At 31.0% G+C, this 22,621-nt stretch overlaps 1 protein-coding gene across 3 annotated transcripts; it reads left to right on the top strand.

The window, feature by feature from the left end:
- Positions 1-3,996: 3,996 nt before the first annotated feature.
- Positions 3,997-22,001, top strand: LOC106672786 (long-chain-fatty-acid--CoA ligase 4-like). Of its 3 annotated transcripts, XM_014404483.2 has the most exons (12): positions 3,997-4,143; positions 4,354-4,376; positions 15,750-15,888; positions 18,547-18,762; positions 18,835-19,012; positions 19,073-19,324; positions 19,391-19,588; positions 19,658-19,934; positions 19,993-20,165; positions 20,228-20,491; positions 20,613-20,885; positions 20,966-22,001. In XM_014404483.2, exons 1-12 carry the CDS (start codon positions 4,033-4,035, stop codon positions 21,118-21,120), a joined length of 2,259 nt encoding a protein of 752 aa, XP_014259969.1. In that variant the 5' UTR covers positions 3,997-4,032; the 3' UTR covers positions 21,121-22,001. The 3 variants fall into 3 exon arrangements, with proteins under 3 accessions (XP_014259969.1, XP_014259970.1, XP_014259971.1); XM_014404484.2 differs by lacking the exon at positions 4,354-4,376 and having other exon boundaries at positions 4,008-4,143; XM_014404485.2 differs by lacking the exons at positions 3,997-4,143; positions 4,354-4,376 and adding an exon at positions 15,414-15,567.
- The last annotated feature ends 620 nt before the right edge of the window (positions 22,002-22,621 follow it).

The raw sequence follows: 22,621 nt of genomic DNA, 5'->3' as shown, positions 1-22,621 counted from the left end.
AATTATAGAACTTTTTAAAAATTATAACATGTTTAAGTTGTGACTTTGTATCTGTAAGTAGCAACAAATTGCCAAAATAATTTATAACTACCTACTTAACTATGTTCCTATGTCTCTGTAGAAACCCTGAAGAAGACAATAAAATTTGTCGAAAGCTTGGACATTGATATAACACCATTGTATATTTTGAAGATCACAACCCGAATCCTGATCAACATCGTAGTGATAGCTGGTTGATCGCATAAGAAACATTTTTTAAAAATGTTTTACACATTTTAACAACTAATTTTTTAACTCTTTTTTAAAATATGTAAAACTATCATTAAATAAAAAGTGGAGCATTGAATAATGATAAATGATGAGTTTTGTATTTAGGTAAATTGAAACTTATATAGAAAAGTAGTTCAGGACTTGAGATCAAGTTATTGAATGATTTGTAGAAAAACACAATCAAACGTATTTCTTTCTGCCTCTAGAATATCAATGTTCAGAACAGACATAATGAAATCTTAGTTGCAATCAAAATTGTGGTTCAAAAACCAGTTGCAGTTCCTAAGAAAGCAGTGTTAAACAGTTTTGATACTGTTGATTTGACAAGAGTAGTGAGGAGACTAGACAATGAAAAATTCAACTATTGGATAAACAAAAGAGGTATAGAGTAGTTTCAATATTTTAAAAAGATTTAGTACAGTGAATTAAAAACCATAGTATATTTAGAGCTTTGTAGTAAATTTTAGATATATGGTATCTGAAGTATAATTGATAATATGGTATTAAACGTTACAGTAAAACTCTTAAGTTAGAAAACCTTCTAATAGATATAGCCACAAATATATCAATCAAATTTTGAATAAATTTGAAATCAGAAAAAGGCTTTATAATTAATGCATTTATTATTTTATTAGTCTTACTTTTGAGTGATAAGTGACAACGCATTTATCTTACATTACGTTAGACCATGAACTGTCGACACTTGTTTGATCAAAATTAACCATTTTTTGTCCGTAATGTAAAGGTCTTGTGTCAGACACAATTTGACCTATACATCTAATAAGCAAATCAAATGCGATAAATTTTGATAAAGCTATTTTTATTTTGTTCTCTACCCTAATGTTTTTTCAGTGTTTGTGTTTGTACACACACACAATAATAATAATAATAGTTGGTATTTTTTCCATAACTGCATTTTGCTTTCAGAATACAAAATTAACTGTTAATACTAAATGCACATAGTCAATTACATCAATAGAGTTTAATATAAAATAATGACATTATGTATTTCAAATTAGATGATACATTTGATCAACAAATAGACCATTCACCAGTTATCTTGAAACATATTTTTGTTACTATACTTCTTAATTCAAGTTTTTATTTGAGGATTTATCGGCAAAACAATGGAATCCCTGGTTGACAAAACTTTTTAGAGAAATGAATAATTGTTTTAATATTTCAATAATAATGTTATTTTATTAATTTGCATATTACTTAGTTATTCTATTTTGTATTTCTCACACACATTTCTTTCAAAAATTACTGTCTTTAAATGTACTAACATACAACTGAAGTGCTATCACCTGTAATTATGGTTAGAACAGTTTATAAAAAAAGAACATAATAGTAAATCTTCCTAAAACTATGTAAATGTAGGCATGTATGTAAATAAAAAATGGATAAGAATGATATTTAGACTTAGATTATTTATATAATTATAATATTATTTTAGATTCAGTTCTTCTAATTTCCTGCGACTTTTCAAAAACTCTAAATACAAAAATAAATCAACTAAAGCTTGATACGATATATGAAATTTAAAAAAATATATTTTAAAATATATTAAATTATCAAATTATTCTAGTGCAGACAGACAGTAACAGTTAAAAATAATAAATTTTATACAGATCACGATCTAAATTTAATTTATAAATTTTATGTAATACATGTATATTTTTCGTTGTAAATAAACTAGACAAAAACTCTTCTTTTCCGGTTTGATGGTTGCCTAGTTCCTGAAAAGAAACCCAAGAAATATAGAAAGACAAAAACTGTTTTATATCTTTGGATTTTGATAATCAGAGTGAATGAAAGTGATTTTATCAATGCTACGGTTTAATAAAATAATTATTATAAATATTTGGGTCAGACTATGTTCAACTAGCGATTAAATTGCCTTTGATAATTTAGTTGAAAGTTCAAATTTAATGAGGCTAAAAATTTAATTGTGTAAAGTTTTTTTTTCCATTCTTGTGTTTTAAACCTACTAACTTCTTTTACTGTTCTTGGTTCATAGATGCACTAGATTTCTGCTATATAGGTAATCTGACCATTCAAAAGCTTTCTTTCACTTCAGCAATAAAAACCTAATATTATCCTCATGCAATATAGAAATTCATGAGTTTTTATACAAATATATTTAATTATGTGTAGAGATTAGTGACCGTTAATAAATATTTAATTATGATGGTATGAAAGAAAATCATTTAGTGAAAGATTAAAATTTAACAAATTATTCTATCTCTAAATATTTTTCCAGAACTTTGGAGACTTTTTTTTATCAAACCATCATAATTAAAAACTCATGAATAACTGATCTTTTTAATTTGGTAAAAAATAAGTATGCTATAATTAATATAACAATAAAAATACATACATATAGTGAGGAATAAACTACAAAATATGTCTGTCCAGTTTTTTTTTATTTGAGTGTATATTTAAATAATAAATTTTTTATTGTTATTTCCAATGGTGGTTTTGTAAGTTTAATTAGCCTAAACCCATCTTTAAAGTTTAAAAATTTGCCCTATTATGTAAATATTTTGTTCGCTGCGTATGCAATAAATCAATTGTTTAATTTTTGTCTAATGTACCACCAAAATAAAATTGTATAACACATTACTAATGTTTGTATCTATATGAGAGAAAAGTGGGCTTGGCAATAATAAAACAACCGAAGGATTGAAGATAAAAAGTTACAATTGTAAATTCGTGGAAATTTTGTGTGTGTAAAATCCCAATTAAATAAAACTATATCAATGTGTGGTGAATATTTAATTTTTTTTTGTTATTAATATTGTGTACAGTGTTTGTATCTTCTGCCTGATGAGTATTTATTATTATAATTCCAGATAGCTACCTAAAACCTCTGTGAGTAGAACTATCTTTTCCAAAAATTGAATTGCCATACTCACCCCAACTCAAATCATTCCCATATTAATTTTTTAAAATGATATTTTGAATGCCATTTTTGATAGTTTATTCAGCCTAAAGTCATCATTATGGCATTCCAACCACATATGATGTACGGAAATATTTGAATGCGTTGAATCAATTGTCATGTAAATTTTTTCTGAATAAATTATATCGCCGAGAAGTTTTTATTTTCATTGTTGATTAAATTGTCTTGGGAGAAAGGGGAATTCTTATTTACAACAGATATGTTTGTATTTTGAAAACTAATGTGATTTAAACATTTTCCAACATGTGGTTTAAACTTTATATGTTAAAACGAAATATACCTTTTTAAACATTTTCCCCCCAAGGCAGGGCAGTTTGACAGTTTTCAATTCATATTAGCAATAGGGGTCTTTTAAAGTTTAAAAGCAACGGTAAAAATATGATATAAAATTAAAATCCTCAGACTGTCACAGGTCCTTGTAATGTGTCAGTGCGACCATACGTTTAGATATAGGAAAGATAAAAAAAAAATTGAATTGTTCTTTTGACGGTGTGTAAATTTTTGAGTGTGAATAAAAATCCAAGGGAAGAGAAATAAAAACGAGGCTGAGGAAGAGAAAAGAAATAGAAGAAGGATCGTCTCCAGTGAAATAGTTTTGAATTTTGCCTCGTGGCCGTCTGCGACCAGAGTCGGTGTGTAGTGTGTAGTGTGTACTGTCTTCACTGTTCATTGATCGATTTCTGTAGTGAGGGTGCGACGTCATCGAGGATCACGCCACTTTTCCACAGTTGCCCATTGGCTCCCCACCATTCTTGCACCGCCTTCAGTCCAACTGCGCTCTTCTCCTCGGAAAGTTCATGTTGGGTTTCATCCAATGTGGCCCAGTGGATCCTCCTGCCCCACGACCGCTCCTTCCAATTCATCTGCCCGACAATATCAAGATTCTTTCCTGTCTGCCTGCGATAACTGTAAGTTACCTCATTTACTATTTCAATAACCTAGGAGTGATTTGTGTTCTACGGTTTAAACGATTTCTTTTTCCCTTACCAATGTTTTTACCCTACCGTTGTTTTTTTTTGGCGTAATGCACCACGGACGTACGTCCTTTACTTTATTTCTGTGTAAAAAAAAACATGTTTTCTATCCGTTCGTTAAATACCATTGTGTTTGTGTCACAGGTACTAACAGTAAATATGAAGACGTAAGTAAACAAAAAATTTGAATGCCAGTTGCATAAATTGTCTGAAGCATCCGATTTGTGATAAACTAATTTCTCCTGCTTGCAAATTGGGATAATATATAGAATGAAGCATGACAGTCTCTTGAAGTGCCACCCCCTTTTGATTTAATGTATCATTGAACTTGTATTATTTGATTGCTGTGCATGTTTTTATTTTAATGATACCGGTTGTTATCGTCGACTCGATTTTCGCTTCATATGGATAACCTTTGGAGAGAAAAAACACTACGACGAAACTCCAGGATGTATCCTATTTCTGCAAGACAACCGGTATTATTTTTATAACTAATAAATACGAAGTAAGTTAATGTAGCGACATCCCTTTAAAGTCTCCTCATTGAAACTCATTAATGTTCCTTGACTGGCTCTTCCTTGCCTTCTCATGTTCAACAATTCGACAGCAACACCAACTTTCTTCTATCAAGACGCCGGCCTAAATGACTCATAGTGGATGAAGGCCTGTCGGAAAAAAACAAAAAAAAACCCTAAACTTTCAGTCTCATACATTTATCATCAGCAATTCTCATCTGCAATGGAACTATACGATGTACCCTATTTCGTCTGGAACGCCGGTTCGACTTTCAGTTTGAAACTAACGAATACGACATAAAAAATTGTATAGCAACATCCTGTAAATTCTCCCCCTTGCAGGCTGTTCTTAAAGCCTACCCTCGTTTCTAACCAAAGCCAACATGTCTGGGCACTTTTAGTCACACATTTATCAGTAGAATTGAACAATTTGTGTTAATTTTTCTGATACCGGTTGAAATCGTAGACTCGAAACACGAGCAATTCTCAGCTGAAATGAAACTCTAGGATGTCCGGTGTTACTTTGCAATTTGAAACTTATGAATACGACATAAAAAATTGCATAGCAACATCCTAAATTTTCTCTAAAAAATTAGGAAAATAGCGTACCCTCGTTTCAAACCAAAGCTAACATTTCTGGGCACTTTCAATCACACATTTATCAGCAGAAATTGTGTTGATTTATTTAGTAGTTAATTTAGTAGTTAGTCTAGATCTTGCAATCTTTAGAAAACAAGGTCAAGCGAATTATATTTTTATTACGTAAAAATATTTAAATGCAAAGAAATTTGTTCTAGGTTTTTTAAAAACGTTGGCATGTTCGAAAAGAGATTTATTTGAGAAATCTAAATTTCGTTGCTGTTGTCTATTTACGACGGTTTTCGTGATTTTATCCAATGATTAGTTTTTTGTTTGTTTTGACTTTAATGGTTTTTGAAGTTTGTTGAAACTTAACAAGAGTCAATCAAAATTTTCCAGACTCAAGGTAGAATACAGACTAAAAGAAAAAAACAATATTGTAATTCTTGATGATATTCATTTTCGATTTTCGTACATCAAAACGACATCCTTGGGGGAAAAATCTCAACAAGGATAAAATCTAGGTTATACCCTACTTCTGCTGAACTTGGAATTAATTACAACGTAAAAGTTCGAAGAACAACATCCTGTGAAGTCGAGAAACGAAATCTAACTTGGCTGAGTTGTAGTAGATTATCAGTAGATTATTATTAGTATAGTAGATAGTTTGTATTAGATTTATTTAGTTTTATAACCTTGCAATTTTAAACAAGGTCAAACTATGGTACAAAAAACTTAGTATCAGAGAAATACAAAAAAAAAAAAAAAATTGTATCAAAGAAAAAGTTCTTTTCTTCGAAAAATTATTGGTTGGCAAGTCTGAATTAGGGTGAATTGCACGTAACTTAGTATCAAAGAAAAAGTTCTTTTCTTCGAAAAATTATTGGTTGGCAAGTCTGAATTAGGGTGAATTGCACGTTGAAACGATGACACGATTTCTGCACAAATCAAACGGACATGCTTCAACGAAAAACTCAACAAGGATAAAATTCTAGGTTGTACCCTATTTCTTCTGGAACGCTGGTACCAGATTAAAATTAATTAATACGACTTAAAATTTAGTAGAGCAGCATCCTGTAAATTAGAGGTGACTATTTTTTCAACTTATTGTCTATGTACCTTGAGGTCAGTAGAATTAGTAGTGTGTATATTTATTATGTTTTCCAACATGTAGTTTTGAACTTACAAGGTCAAACTAGTTTCGTTTTTGTTACGCAATGTTATTTTTAAAAATCATAAAAAAAGGATGCAATTCTAAGGTGTGCCCAAATTCTGCCAGGACGTTTTTATTAAACAATTTTTTTTTGGTTCTATGATTTTATTTTATTTTTTTTTTTTTTGGCAAATTGGTTGTATTTCACTTCCATGATCTTGAGTCCTTTTGTTTGTTTTTGTTAGGCCAATGGCGATTTCGAGATTTTATCCATTTGGTCTGGAGTTTTTCCTGTTTCGACGCTCCTTGAAAATTCACTGCAATCAATTAAATGTTACCTAACTTACAAGATTTTCTACTTATATTTATGTTGATTATCTTACATTACTCTCATTCTGTTTATAAACATTTGTTTTTCACTTATTAGGCTTGAAACAATGTAAACGACGACAATATATTTAGAACAATGTATTTAGTTTGGTATTCTTTTAATTATTATACAATAAGGTGAAATCGAAATTATTATTAATAGGCAAAATTTACTTGCAAAAATTCGTACTGTTTTTGCGACCTCCTGAAACTTGACATTTGTTAATCAGACGTCCACGGACTGCCCATAGGCTGTTTTAAATTTTATCATTTACCAATTGTTCTTCCAAAAACACTTAAAAAACAATTTCTAGGTACATATTGTAGAATTAGTTGGCGTCTGAAGAGGGTTGATTATATTTCCTTATCAAATTCTTTGCTGCTTGTCGGTTAATTGTTTTACGTGATTTGTTTACATTTGGTGTGTTTTACCTAAATTTATCTCGTTTTGTTTTGTGTGATTTGTTTACAATTGGTCTGTTTTCCTCAAATTTATCTTGTTCTGATTTTTGACGCTCTTTGAAACTTGGCCACAATCAACCGGAAGTTTTTCTTATCAAGGATCGATTCCACTTAAATTTTCTTTTTCATTAGTTAAAATACAACGTACTTTGTCCCTGTCTATCTCAATAAGGAAGACAAAGTAGTTCACGTCAAACTACTGAATGGGACGAGGTTGTTCAACATCCTGTAAGTAGAGAATCGTTTCTAACGAAAGCTAACATGTCTGGGTACTATATGGTAGAAGTTTATTAATAGAAGTTACAGTTTCTAGCGATTTATTTTGTTTTGAGGTCTCGTAAATCAAAGACCACCAACCTTAACAAATAACATATATTGAAGTTTGTAAATTAATTGTTGGCAGATATTATAGAAAATTGTAACATTAATCTTAATGTCATGTCTAATAAAATTCTAAAGGAAATTATACATAATTGTGTAATTTTAATGTTTGCCCCCAATTGGGACGGGATATCCGTTAGAGAGTATCATCTACATCAAGAAACGGTTTCTGTACATTTCTATAGGTAGAATAAATTTTTCTGCATCGAAAACATTTTGCCTTTGTAAAATATGTTGGCAGATCTGAGCAGAATATTTTAGTTCCACAGCATTTTAGCGCTTTTTCAGAAAGATAAGTAAGTTGACCAGTTGCGACAGGTCTGGTCGTCGAAGAGAAAATTTGTCAATCAGAAGTTATCGATTGCCATGTGCTGATTCCTTTTGTAATTTATATTTTATCCAGAACAAAAATATCAGCGAAAAGTCTCTTCTTTGTTTCTTTAAACAATTGATTGGCAAATCTGAATTTTACTTCCAGACATTCCGTTTTCTGTTGTTTATTGTCCAGTTACGATTTTTTTCTCTTGATTTTCTCCAATTTATATTTTTTTACCTTTTACGTTGTTAGTAAATCGTAAGTAATTCATTACTTACAGTAATAACTGTCATGGGGGGTCGATTACAAATAAAATTTTAGTTTTACTAAGCAAAACACAGTAAAATGAAAATATTTCTAGGCTTTGAATAATGTAGGATTTTATTTCCAGACTATACTTTCGGTTTATTGCCCAGTTTTGAACAATTATCGTCTTTTTTATTCGATTCTTCCTGCTCGTTCGTTGAAACTTGACTAGTCAATCAAAAGTTTCCTGACTCATGGGTTATCCCACATAAAATTTAATTATCATCATCTAACAGCTTTCGTCCTTTGCTCTTGCGTTTATCTTCGAAATTGGCAACAATTGTATTAGGCTAAGAATTAATCTTAAGAATACTGCACGAGCGTTATGTCTTGTCTTAAATTTAGGGAATTTAATTTTCAAATTTAAAGCTTAAATTATGGACATAACTAACGCCTAACAAATTTTATATTTGTATTATTGCTTTTTTATTTAAAGATCCTCATAAATATGTATATATAATCCGGCTAAGAACGTGAATTTGTTGAGCATTCTGCGCTGTAGTGATTTTTTCATTTTGGAAACGAATATTAGAAAATTATCAATCTCTAGGGTTTGATATACAGAAAACATTATGTAACGAATTCAATTTTGTTCCTATAAAAAGTAAAACTGCAAAAATTCCGCTTGATACATAAATAAGCTACTCGTTTAGCAGTCTTTCTCTCTGTGATAAAAACTTCAATTATATTTTGAATTAATATAACGCACTTGTAAATTGCTTCAATTATATTTTGAATTAATATAACGCACTTGTAAATTGCCGAGAGACAGAAACAATTCATATCACTGTTCAATTATTTCTCCTTTTTTCATATATTTGTCTTTTAGTATGAATAGGAATTGATAAATGAATGCCCTTTGCCCGTTAATATTGCACGTCTTCTTATCAGGGATCAAAGTGTAAGTATTTTAACAACGTTTTCGACATTGGATTCCATTTTTTCATCTTTGGATCTTACTTAATTAAAAAAAAAAGTCTATATATTAACTAGCTAAGGCCGTCTGATACTGATGTACACGAGGCCGCTATTAGTCTCACGGTCTATATTTAAGATAATTGGTTATTTCTTAAAATTCCTTATCCGCAATTTACCTTATTTCAAATAAGTGTTTGTTCACTTTTCAAATAACGAAAGAATTATGTCCTAACGGTATTTGAGGAGGGGAAAAAATGCCTTATGAACTCCTCGGAAATGTCATAAATGACCGACCGGCTGACCCAGAAGCTATAAACATCATATTAAGAACGGTCAGTTTTGATGAAACTGCTGATTTTAATTCGCAGACGGGCCAAATTTATTTCTCAGTTGGGGCTCAAATTCTTCATGCGACCTGCGAAGTATTGACTTCGTCAGTGACCGACTTCTTAATTGAGACGCATTAAATCATTATCTCATGAATAACAATTAGGATTTTTTATTTATAAAATTTTTAATTTGTTTAATTAAATTTTTTCTTAGATAAAAACATGCTAAAGAATAATAGACTTGTACTTGTTATCCTTGTAAAGTGCTATTAGGACGACCTTGATTTAAACTATGTATTATGACGTATAATTTGGTTTTTTGCGATGTATGTGAAACTTTTACCATGTAAGGTTGGGAAACGACGAGAATGAGAGCAAAACTGAGATAGCAATAGTACAAGAAAACAGCTCGCAAGACGTGCTGATAAAGTTTTGGAAATGTTTTATTGTTTGTAATGGGTAAAGGGTAAGATATTCCTTCCTTTGTTTTTTCTTATCGTCAAAATTTCAAACAAACGAAAAAAATTCTATGTTTTTGCCGGTGACTTCAATCTATATTTACTTCCTACGCAATACAGCTAGTATTATACGAATCGACAGCGTTTGGTCTTTCCAACCCTCCACGAAATGCTTTAGCCGTGTGCACAATCTTGAAAAACCATCTTTTGAGCTGAATAAAAATCTATATTCTATTTATTTGAACCTTTAAATTTACTTACAGCCGTGTCAGCTTGAAGGGATCAGCTTTTACTTTAATAGACAAACGGTGGTGACTTATGTCGTTTGTAAAATGCAGTTAAACATTTTTGGTGTTTTCGAAGCTTATAAAAGTCTTAAATGTGGCCGATACTCGTTTAAAAATTATCCAATTATCTAATTAATATAAATAATCAATACCTCTAATAATTACAAAGATAGAACTTCCATTTTTTATGCAGGGATGGAGTTCGATTTGGTAGTTTCTTACTCGTAGAAATGATGAAGGGGGGTGATGTTTGTACATTGACTTTTTGTAAATGATGAAAGGTCGAAAATTTTGAAAACTCACAAATCTATGAGTAGAACTGTCATTTACAAAAAGTGATTCTTACGCGTTTTGTCATATTTAAAATGAAGGATTTAATACTTATTCATTATTGCAAATTTTTTTAGTAATTCTTTATATTAAGAAAAAACATTTTATCTGTGATTTTCATTAAATACTGAGAAAAGTGAAAATAAAAGTTGTTTCGTCTTGAATGTGGTTTTTTTGCCAAATATTATAATCGTGATTTATATTTTTATTCAAGCGTTAGTTTTAAAATTTCTCTTCAACTATGTTAGCTACAGACTATTTTGAGAATTTCATATTAATAAATAAACAAATTTCTTGTCTTTCCTTAAAGTTTGAGAAATTTAGTTTAATCTACTTACATTTCATCATCCAAGGGCAAAAGTTAAAAAATCTCAGCTAACAATAAAATAAGATTATTATTTTATGGAGCATATTGGCCCCTGATTTATTGCTATTTGTTATAATAGCGTTAATTCAAACAATTCCATCTAATAAATAACCTTTTACAGCCGAAGGAACTATTAGTTAAATATTAATAGCATGTAAAAACAAAATGATTTTCTAGGACTCTTTAAGTCAAATTTAAAAAGTGTAGGTTTATTTTTATGAAACGTTTAAGCATTTTTTATGTATGCTCAAAAATAAAAAATACTGTCATGGCTTAATTTGGCTTAAAAACCTACATAATAATGATTATCCATAATTAAACCAGAGAGGGAATATAAAAAAAATTGGACCTTCTGATGTTAGTTGATGACATTGGTATACTGTAGTAAGTTTGCATCAAACGACTTTTCTTTCTTTTTAACGAAACAAAATTGTTATTAATTTACTTTTAAAAATCAGGAAATTTTGAGAAATGTGCGAGGTAACACGCATTAAAGTAAACCAATAGAGTGGTAATAAACAATTGATTACTTAAAGTTTGTGAGATGCGGTCTGGTGTGATGTAGGTTAGAAAAAAGTTTCTTTATCAATCTTTAAATAATCAGTAATTAACGGTCATTAAATATTAACAATTCGATCATTTCTTTTCCTCTGAGTCTTATCGTAAAGCAGCTCTTCCCTCGATGTCTTATCCATGGCCAATCAAATTCCACACATCGCATATCAGAATAAATCTCACATTAAAAAGCGTTTGTAATAAAACGAAATGACAATGTCCATGAGAGAGGACAGTTCAATGAAAACCCATCCACGTCATTATTGTCAAGTTTAACATGGCTTTAGAATCAATCTTTTAACTTGTACAAAGATTGAATCACTGTACAATTCAATGTACAACTTGTTAACAAGATAACGTGTTATCCATTGAGTTAAATTGATTCTTCCCCGTTTTAAGACTTTTTTTTATCAATTGAAAATTATTTATTCTTATTTAATTGAACCGGGATAACAGTTCGTTGTGTAAATGGCTAACATTATGTTCCTGTACATAACGCATAATAAAATTCGGCTAACACATAGATATGTGTTTTTAATTGATTTTCATTTGGAGCTTTTATGTTTTCCAAGTTCTCCGGATATTTTAAAAGCAGGGGATCTAGAATAGGTTAATCGTCTAGAATTGAGGTTTTAAAATGCACAGCTATTAAGAACAACTATCTAGGGATAATTTCCGTGTCCAACTTTGATGGCATACCGTTAGCCTTAGCTGGCCAACTGACCAGGGAGTTTAGAACGTTCCAACTCGACGGTTGCTGGAGGTCAATTCACTCCACCAACTTAACTCGATTCACCACTTGGAGGAAAGTGGCCAAGTCCCAAAGGGTTCTGCCGTTTTGTCCGTCAAAAAAAGCCGACCTGATCTTCCTTGGAACCTTTGAAGTTATTAAGAAGCAATGTTAAGGGATGTGATTGTATTAGATGAGTACACAGCTCGAACGATAAACCTTTTCTTCTTAAGAGAGACGAATTGCAGAAGTCGTTATAGATAAAATATGATTCACGTTGCGTGTATCGATTTGGCAAAATATTGTATCAATACGACCCACTTATTTAAACACGTAAAAACGTATCTATTTCAACTTGGTGAAATCAGATTGTAACTTTAGGAAAAAGCCCAGAAGTAAAATACGTTTCAAATTTAGTTAGCGAACACAAGGCCGTGATAAGATAATTAGGAAACAGACATATGCAATGTTGTTTTTTTTACGTGCAACGACGTTTTGAGTTATTGCTAATAAAAAGGAAAAATCTATCATGATTATGATTAGCTACAGTTTGTTCTGATGATTAAAACATTTTACCTTGTCTCTTTTTTGAAACTGCCTTATCTTACTTATTTTATTCTAATCAAAAATACATTTTATGGCATACATTTATTGTGTTCTTTTCCCCGGTTTTCATTTGCAATTTAGTGGTATAGGTACATTATTGCATCATTATATTCCCTGGTTCTCATTTGCAATTTTATTGTTATTGTCATTCTTTTCTCCGGTTCTCACTCTGCTGAGAAGGGCGTTTTAAAAACAAAATTTTTTTTATCTTGCTTTCTAGTTCAATTGCATTTTTAAAATATTTAAATCTAATGAATCATGTATTAATCACGCTTTATTTTGTTTCAACCGATTTGTTTTTATTTTGTAATTGTGTTTCGACTAATTATCGAAATTTACATTCCTTCCTTATCATTAAAATAAAAAACTTTCGGAACATGAACAAAGTCGAAGTAAAGGACTTTACACCTGCCCAGTATAACGTTTGTGTACTAATTCCCATCGTTAATTTTATCAGTTTTGACTTGGCACTTGTGACGTGGTGTTCTGTGATCTACATTTATATTTAAAAATACAATGCATCCCTTTTTATTTGCTTAGACGTATTGTTTGTACTAGCAGCGTAGTTTTCTGTGCTAAAAAATTAGTTTAATTGTAATATTTCTGAGATGAAAATTATTCTTATTCCAAAATAATTTTGTGATGAAAATCGTTATTTCGATTTATTTCTGTGAAAGCGCAATCTTCGTTGTAATATTGCTATGATGAAAAACGGCCCTATTGATACATTTTTACGATAAAAAACTTATTTAAAATATTTCTGTTATGAACAGAGTTCTTGTTTATAACATTTATGTGGTACACTCATAAATGAAATTTATATTGACATAATAGCTATATTAATGAAGGAATAATAATTGATGTGGCAAAAAATTTATCTGTTTTGTGTTTTTTTAATGTTCCTGTCAAAAACATTCGGTACAGTTTTTACCTTATTGTTAAGGTATTATTTTATCTCAACCAATACTTTACATAAAGATTAATTAATTGAAAGGTGTTATTTGGTCAATCGGACCACGAAATCTAATGAACTTATTATTAAGCTTGTATTAATAATAATTTAATTTAATTTTGATTTATAGTTAGTAGTAGGTAAAATTAATAATCAGGATTTTAATTGAATACCACGCAAGAAAAATTCCTCCTACTTCGAAATCACCAAAGCATTTTTGCACGACGTAACCCAACTTAGTTGAAGAAATCGCATACCGAGATAATAACGGTCGGTCTGAAACGTTAGAAGCATGCATCATTGCAAAAATAATCCCTTCGTTCCAGCAACACAGTGGAATTTCAGTTTCATTGTACTTTTTGTTTTGTGCTGTTGTTTATGATGTATGAATGAACGAACGAGTTTATAGTAAACTGAAAAATGAACAATAGGGGCTGGGGCTTGGAATGATCTTGGCTGAATTTTAACCGTAACTAGTTAACATAAAGTCGTCGTTTTGTCTTCAAATTCCACAATCGCATTTTTGTAATAAACTAGGCCAATTTCTCGTTAATTGTTTAAGAATGAGGAATAAATAGATTAAAACTTTTAGATTGTTATGTATTAGACCGTAAGTAATGAATTGTAGGAGGTCTGAAACGTACACATCTTAAGAGCGTGGGTCATTGCTATACGCCCTCTTCCTTTTTAGTAGCACAGCAGGATTCTAGCCAAATTAAGTTTTTTCTTTTTTATAATAGTTGACACTATTTATTATGTATGTCTTCAAACAAACGTAATTTGAAAACGAACGAAAAACGATATAGATCGGTATGGGATGATGTAACCAAATTTACCTAAAACTAGCTAAAAGAAGGGTCTCAATTTGTATTCCAAAACCCTCGAACAGTTGAAAGATGTGTTCCGGAAATATCGCGTGTTTGCTACGACATGGTTTAGTTCAGTTCCCACAACCTTGATTTCACCTTGCCTTGCTCCTCTCTCAAAACATGATTAAAAGCTATTTATTCCTGTGATTTTTGGATTTTTCCGAGGAGGTTCATTGCGTTTTGCGTAATAAACATTTTTTTTCGTTTAATTAAGATTCCTTTTAATTAAAAAAGAGTTTTTCCCATCATAACAAAAGACTGCAGAATTTACTCTGTACAAGAATTAAGGTCGGGATCTGATTAGTAATTATACATGTTTTTGTTAATCAACTTTTTTAAACTTCAAATCATGGGTTGTGCGAGAAAGTGACTTTATTATTTCATTAAATTATAAATTGTGTCTTTCCCTCTTGCAAGATGAATTCACGATTCTTAAAATTTTAATATGTTAATTGCCCCTAAAATTGATGGGTAAAAACATTGCACGGTTGATCGCTTGCCGCTCAAATTGTAATTAAAAACAACATTGTTTGCCCTTGAAAATATTTAATTATTCAATTAATTGTTAATAATGGGTGGGAAATTAATATTTAAGGTAAGCATACGTTTTTTGTGTGAAGTTGTAGTCTAGGAGAGGGACGAGATAAGATATCCATCCTCAAGGGTGGGAGATTTGAGATTCTTCCACGAGACTGCCTTTAATCTTTCTTCTCTTCGATCCTAATCAAGTAGGTGCATGTCAAGACCCGATCTTTGTCGATATCTTTTCAAATTTCATTTAGCCTGAGCAACCTTTGATTTAGCGATTTTGATAATTTTTTTTGTACAATTGATCGCTTTGATACGCCTTGAACTCTGTACCCGTTTAAAAAAAAGGTAAATTCCACAATGCATTGTGAAAATTAATTGATGAGCAATGTAATTTTCTTGCTCCAACAGTAACAAACGCTTATTTTCTTGTGTACAGAATCCTGCCTTCGCGTCTGCTTTTATTTGATTTTAATTAACTAAATGTATGAAAAACATATATTTTTTTAATTTTGACAATTATTTTTCAGGAAAATGGAGAGCGTGTGGGTGGAAGGTGCATTGGGAGCAATAAAAGCGATCGCATTTGTCTGTGATATCATCACTTATCCAGTGTACCTTATTCTACAACGGCCATGGGAGAAAAAACGTTTGTCACGAAGGATGAAGGTACAGTTATAATCAAATATCTACTTATAATACCTTACTATTGTAGAATGCTTGTAGAACACGTGTCATCAAATGTTTACTAAATTTTGACTTATGTGTTCTTTTAAAACACATCCGGTAAAGTATTTATAAGAAATTAAAATGACTAGTTAATATTCGATTCTAATGCCTCTACAGTGCAAGTCTACTATGTTCTTCAATTATCTGCATCGTCGGTATGATTTCTCTAATCCCCTGCTTTCTAAATTGAGTTCAAAGTACTGTTCCATTTTTGCATCCATTCACCCTCTCTCTAAAGAAAAGTACTGTTCCAGTTTTGCATCCATTCACCCTCTCTCTAAGAAATTGACAGGAAAAGTACTCTTCTTTTGATATTAACTGATGTTATTCTCTAAGAAAGAAACGTGAGTGCAGTTGGTAATTGTAATCTCAACGCTTGTGATAATCTGACTTCACCATTATATTTATCCTTTTGTCGATAGAGAAATCAAGACATAAGTAATTTAAACCCTTACTGTAGAAATTAATTGAATAAATTAAAACTATTGTGTAGAGAAACAAGGAGAATTTTGAACGTTTTATACGGTTGAACATTTTAACATTTCATTCTTTAAATCAATTTATGATATTTACATTACACGGTTCCATTTAAAGAAGTGGCTCTGTGGCCCCTGTGGTTGGAACAATCAGTGCCACCAGGAAATTTCTATTTACAGACGTGTCTCGAGTGAGGAGGAAAAAGTGCATTGTCTCTTTTATAATGAAACGTTTTTTTATAACATACCAATAAAAAACAAAAACAATAAATAATAATATCCAAAAAATCAATTTATTGATATTATACATATAATATAATGCCATTAACTTTAATGTTTCATGCTATTTTTTAAATAAATTGAAATCAATTTTACACTTTCTTGAGTCATTTTTAGTTACACATCGTCCTTTGATATTTGCTAAATCGCATCTCTAGTACAATAGAATTGGCGAATTGCAGCGCGTCGACACATGTTGGATAGTATAATGGGAGATAAATTGAAAAAGGGTACATATCAAAATGATGCCACTGACACTCAATTTCATTACGGCCAATTTCAACGGCTTTCGTCTTTCCCAATAATTTGTTGAAATATATCTCGGGTTTATTTGAATGTGTTTTTTTTTCTCACTCGAGAATCAGGTATGCAATGCAGCTTAATTAATACGCGCACGCAATTAGAGGGCGTAATTGGGCATAATGCAGTTTCCCTTTATATATGCAAGTCTTCAATTTTTACCTTTAGTGACATGATAAGTGAAATTTCTTGTCATTTGTACCATATGATTATTAAAGCTATTGAATAATAAAATTAGTTATAATTTTTTAAATGGTTCTGGTTATGTTTAGCTTTTCCGATAACCAATAAAACTTTCCACTATAAACTACAAAACCCTCCGCTATTTGCAAGTTTTTTGGTCAAAAAGTCTAAATGAACTTCCTGTGGAATTTTTCTATATAATTAAATTAATTAAATATTGGTCAATTAGACCACTAAAACATAAATGGATTAAATATTATAGTTTTTTTTTGTCACAAAGGGTAGCTTGAAAGATAAGGAACGAAAATAGTTGTTAAAGGTTTAACTCTTGAACTAATGTTGTTCCCCTAGTCTCTTAAGTGGGCAAAGGTCATCTAGCATATCCTGCCGTATAACTGATCAAATGTCCATCCTATTGATAGGAAGAGTTTAACCCTTTTGTTCGAGATAAATATTACTTAGGGTGGGGAGGGGTAAAAGTTTACTCGTTAATCTTAATTTTTTTTGGTCCCTGTCATTATCTAATCTTCAAAAAGAAAATGATGTATGCTTTGAGTTGACTTGAAACGCATTTGTTTTTTATTTAAAAATAAAATAATATAATAATTTAACTTTCCGTTCAATGTATCGATTACAAACCGCAAGGAATTCTTGAAATTGCGTCGGCGTTTCGGTAAAGACTTTCCTAGGATTTCGCCACATTTCCCATTAATTTTAAATGTTTTACCCGTTCGTTATTTAACAATGGAAGAATTTTTTAGGTCGTTTACGTCGAACCCGGTCACGTTATGGTGACTCGTCTACTCCCGTTCATTTCATCGTATTTTTTAAACAATAAATCGACGTATGTATTCATGTAGTTTCTCCACAAAAAATTCACAGAATTATGGACGTTTTTCTCTCGCAACGAAGTTAATATTTAATTGTCGGGAGTTACTTTCAAAGTTATCTATTGCGTCATTTTTAAACAAGAACTGTTCAATTTGAGTGTCAAAAATGTTTCACTGTACATACACAGGATTTTTTTGTTTTCAACACGAACTACATATTTGCTATCCCTTTCTTGTAATTTGTCGAAGGAAAGTGTGTTTACACAATTTTATGCAATAAAATTAAATCCATTATATTTACTTCTATTAATTACTTCTTTCAATTAATTAATCTTTTTATGTAAGGTTTTGGTTGAAATGAAAAAGTTAGTGTCACGAGCGGAATTCGAATAATAAAAATTAAATTTTGATGAAAATTTGCAGGAAATAGTTTTAGTTATGAGAACAAGTTTTATCATTGGAAAAATATATATTTTCACTTTAGGTTTTTGCAATAATTTTGTAACTTCAATTGTTATTTTTAATTGCAGGCAGAGGTAAAAGTTGAAGATGGAAAGACTATTGTATTGAAATCTCTTACAATGCCGAGGGATGTACATTGTAAATTCCTTACCTCCAAAATTGATACCTTAGAAAAAATGTTAAATTATGTCACAGACATGTACGGAAACAAAAATTGCCTGGGAACTCGGGAAATTTTGGCTGAAGAAGACGAACTCCAGCCGAATGGTCGAATTTTCAAAAAAGTAAATTGAGTTTATTTTATTTTTGCAGTTATGATTTGTTTAATTTATTTCATTTTGAATAATGATTTTTAGTACCTGATGGGTGAATATAAATGGAGGAGTTACAATGATGTAAATCAAGAGGCTGTTTTATTTGGTCGTGGTCTTAGATCCTTAGGCTTCAAGGCAAAAGAAAATATCGTCATATTTGCCGAAACCAGAGCTGAATGGATGGTTGCAGCTCATGGTTGTTTCAAACAAAATTTCACAGGTATAAATCGCATGAATTGAGCTAAATCAACAATTTCAACCATTCTTTGATCATTTCCAGTGGTCACTATTTACGCAACACTGGGGGAAGAGGCTATTGCTCATGGTATAAATGAAACTGAAGGGAGAGTAGTTATTACGACACACGAATTACTACCAAAATTTAAAACAATACTGAAAAATACTCCTTGTGTAAAGAAAATTATATTTATGGAAGATCAGCTTAAGGTAACTGATAGAACCAACTTCAGCCCAGATGTAGAAATAATTAGCTACAAAGAAGTAATAGCTAAAGGTCAAAATTTTGACTCAGGTAATGGATAATTTTTATTTGCATGTACTTATATAATTTTTATGTTAACAATATGACTTATTTCAGTTGCTGAGGTACCTACAAAAGAAGATATTGCAATTATTATGTATACCAGTGGATCCACCGGTGTACCAAAAGGTGTTTTACTAACTCATTCCAATATGATGGCAACTCTCGGTGCTTTTTCTGATGCTGTAATAATTAGTTCAAAGGATGTTTTCCTTGGTTTCTTACCCCTAGCACATGTTTTTGAACTCTTATCAGGTATGTTCCCTATAAGATCATTCAATAAAATAGTCAATTGGTTTAATATTTTATTTTTAATTTTTTAAGAATCTGTATGCCTTCTGAATGGTGTTGCAATTGGGTACTCATCTCCACTTACGCTTATCGATTCTTCAAGTAAAATCAAGCATGGATCAAAAGGAGATGCACCTGTTCTTAAACCAACATGCCTCACTGCTGTACCTCTTATTTTGGACAGGATATACAAAGGAGTTAATGAAAAAGTTGAAAAGAACACTTCTTTTAAGCGTGCGCTGTTTAGATTTGCTTTTGAGTACAAAAAGAAATGGACCAAAAGGGGCTTCTCGTGTCCTCTAATAGACAAGTGAGTAATAATTTCACTGCTTGTTTAAGTCGATGTTGCATTGCTGTTTCTTCTTCAGGTTGGTGTTCGCTCAGACAAGGCAACTCCTAGGTGGAAGGGTTAGGCTTATTCTTAGCGGTGGAGCTCCTCTCTCTCCAGACACTCACGAACTCATTAAAACTTGTTTGTGTGAAAAAGTCATTCAAGGTTATGGCTTAACAGAAACGTGTTCCTGTGCCACTGTGATGGACGGTAATATTTAAATAAAATACATTAAAAGTATTAAAACAAACTCATTTGTCGTAAATTATTAGACATGGACAGGACAACAGGAAGGGCTGGACATCCTGGGACTGTATGTTCTATCCGTATTGTCAATTGGGATGAGGGGAATTACACTGTCAAGGACCGACCATTCCCAAGGGGTGAAATCGTAATTGGCGGAAAAAATGTTTCTCCTGGGTACTACAAAAATCCTGAAAAGACAAGAGAGGACTTTTTCGAAGAGAATGGCATCATGTGGTTCAGAACAGGAGATATCGGTGAAGTCCATGAAGATGGAGTAATCAAAATTATTGGTAAATATATTTTATTATTACAACATATTATATTTGTGTTTTATCACATGAGTTTGTTATTGTTAGTAGTATCACATTACATATTACAAAAAAAACACCTTCATGATGTTTGTTTCTGCAGATCGTAAAAAAGATTTAGTAAAACTGCAAGCTGGTGAATATGTCTCACTAGGAAAAGTAGAATCTGAATTGAAGACTTGTCCAATCGTTGAAAACATATGTGTTTATGGGGATTCATTAAAGGATTACACAGTAGCACTGGTAGTTCCTTCACAGCAGCATCTCAAGGCTGCTGCTAAAAAGCTTGGCTTAGAAGAATCTTTTGAACAACTCTGTGCTAATCCAAAGATGGAAAAAGCTGTCTTAGATGAATTAGCAATTCATGGTAAAAAATGTACGTTTCACCGTTTAATGTTGTGTTGTGATGGTTAAGCCATTTGTATGTTTCAATTGATTTAACTGGTTTTTCTCCAGGTAAACTCGAACGCTTTGAAATTCCTGGAGCTGTCAAACTGTGTACCGAAGTTTGGTCACCTGATATGGGTCTGGTCACAGCTGCTTTTAAACTACGTCGCAAAGACATTCAGAAGAGATATCAACATGAAATTAACAGAATGTATGCTTCATGATCTTGGCATTTTTTCTAAGTGGTTTCCTCTCTACTGAATCTTCCTGCCAGTTACTCATCTCTAATTTTATCTTCTTATCCCCTGCCTACATCACATGAAGTACCCACAATATTTAATTTTAAAATGGTATTGATGGGTTTCTTAAACCTTTTTCGTCTCTCCTTTGCCACTTGTAGATAGACTTAACATAAAGTGGTTTTTATATATAATGGTATATTTATGTATGTTAAGTTAAATTCTGGTTATAAATGTGTATATAATATGTATAAATAACAATTACCATAAATGTACAGTGTAAATCAGTTTAGGAATGTATATTTTGTGGTCAAAGAACAAATTTATGGGAATAATTATTGAACTATAAAGCTATTGAATTTGTTGTTATTATTATTGTTATGTTGTTATAAAGTTTGGGTTTCAACCTGCACAAACAATTTTCATCCCCTATCGTGTTTCTTTGGTGATGATATGTCGTTTACTAAATACTTAAATCTCTTGGAACTTACAGTTCACTTCTTTTTGTAACGTTAAAGAATAATTTGCTTGTACGTTTTCTGTGAGAAAAAATCTGACTTTTTTAAAATGAATATTCATTGGAAATATTTTGTTCTGTTTTCTGTCGGCTGTGATTTACAGTTTATTAGTAACAACATAAAATAATATTTGAGATCATACACGTGAAATAACTTTATTTTAAATGGTTGTGAATTTAAGAATTAAAAACAAATCCTTTTCCATAATCGTTCTCATTGAGAGCATTTTTAAAAATTTTAATTTTATCTTAAAATAATTTAAGCATATTTAATTAAATATAATCCACCAATGTACAAAATACTACTTGTCAAAAACTGTCAATTTAAGTAAAAGCCTACTTAGTAAAAGAAAAATATATATACTAAAAAATTATACCTACTTAAAACATTGCTATATATTTTTCTCATATTAAATTATTTTCACAATGTATTATTAAACATTGTTTTATTGATTTTTAATTAATGTTGTTATTCCTTTTTTGGCATTGTTTTCAAAGGAAAACCAAATGTGTGCTAAACTATTTTCAGCATTTTTAGTTTTGTCATAGAATTACGTCACTATTTTGTACTTCTTCACTTTTGTGCAATAAATGGAATTTAATGGTGCATGTAGTTTTATTACCTTAAGTTGTCTTTTTTTAAATGTTTTCATTGGATATTATTTTCATAAAAGTTTTTTTTATTGAAGTTTGAGATACTGCTAATATCATTTCGATAAGTAAGCAGCTTTTAGTGGGAGGTAGTAATTGATTATCGGAAACATCTGTTCAAATAAAAAAATATATATATGTCTGGTGGAATAGGGTCACTACAACAGCAGCATCTGCAGTTTCTAGCTGGGGTTTGGTTTACACAGCTAATGTAAAAATTACTTTTATTGGCCTTTCAATTTTAGTATAAAGCTAGAACGACATTGAAATTAGACAAGCTAATTCATTCTATCCTTGAGAATTTTGAATTTGATTACC

This window comes from Cimex lectularius, unplaced genomic scaffold (assembly GCF_000648675.2).
Source record: "Cimex lectularius strain Harlan isolate CLEC.00 unplaced genomic scaffold, Clec_2.1 scaffold143, whole genome shotgun sequence".
Taxonomy (NCBI): domain Eukaryota; kingdom Metazoa; phylum Arthropoda; class Insecta; order Hemiptera; family Cimicidae; genus Cimex; species Cimex lectularius.
The sequence above is the reverse complement of the archived record's forward strand: the minus strand, read 5'-3'. Positions and strand labels throughout refer to the sequence as shown.

Bases quoted from the DNA above. Each gene is read 5' to 3' on its own strand.
- LOC106672786 (XM_014404483.2), top strand. From the start codon at position 4,033: ATGTTGGGTTTCATCCAATGTGGCCCAGTGGATCCTCCTGCCCCACGA. The intron at 18,763-18,834 runs GTAAATTGAGTT...AATGATTTTTAG, and splicing joins ATGGTCGAATTTTCAAAAAA to TACCTGATGGGTGAATATAA. The intron at 19,325-19,390 runs GTAATGGATAAT...GACTTATTTCAG, and splicing joins AGGTCAAAATTTTGACTCAG to TTGCTGAGGTACCTACAAAA.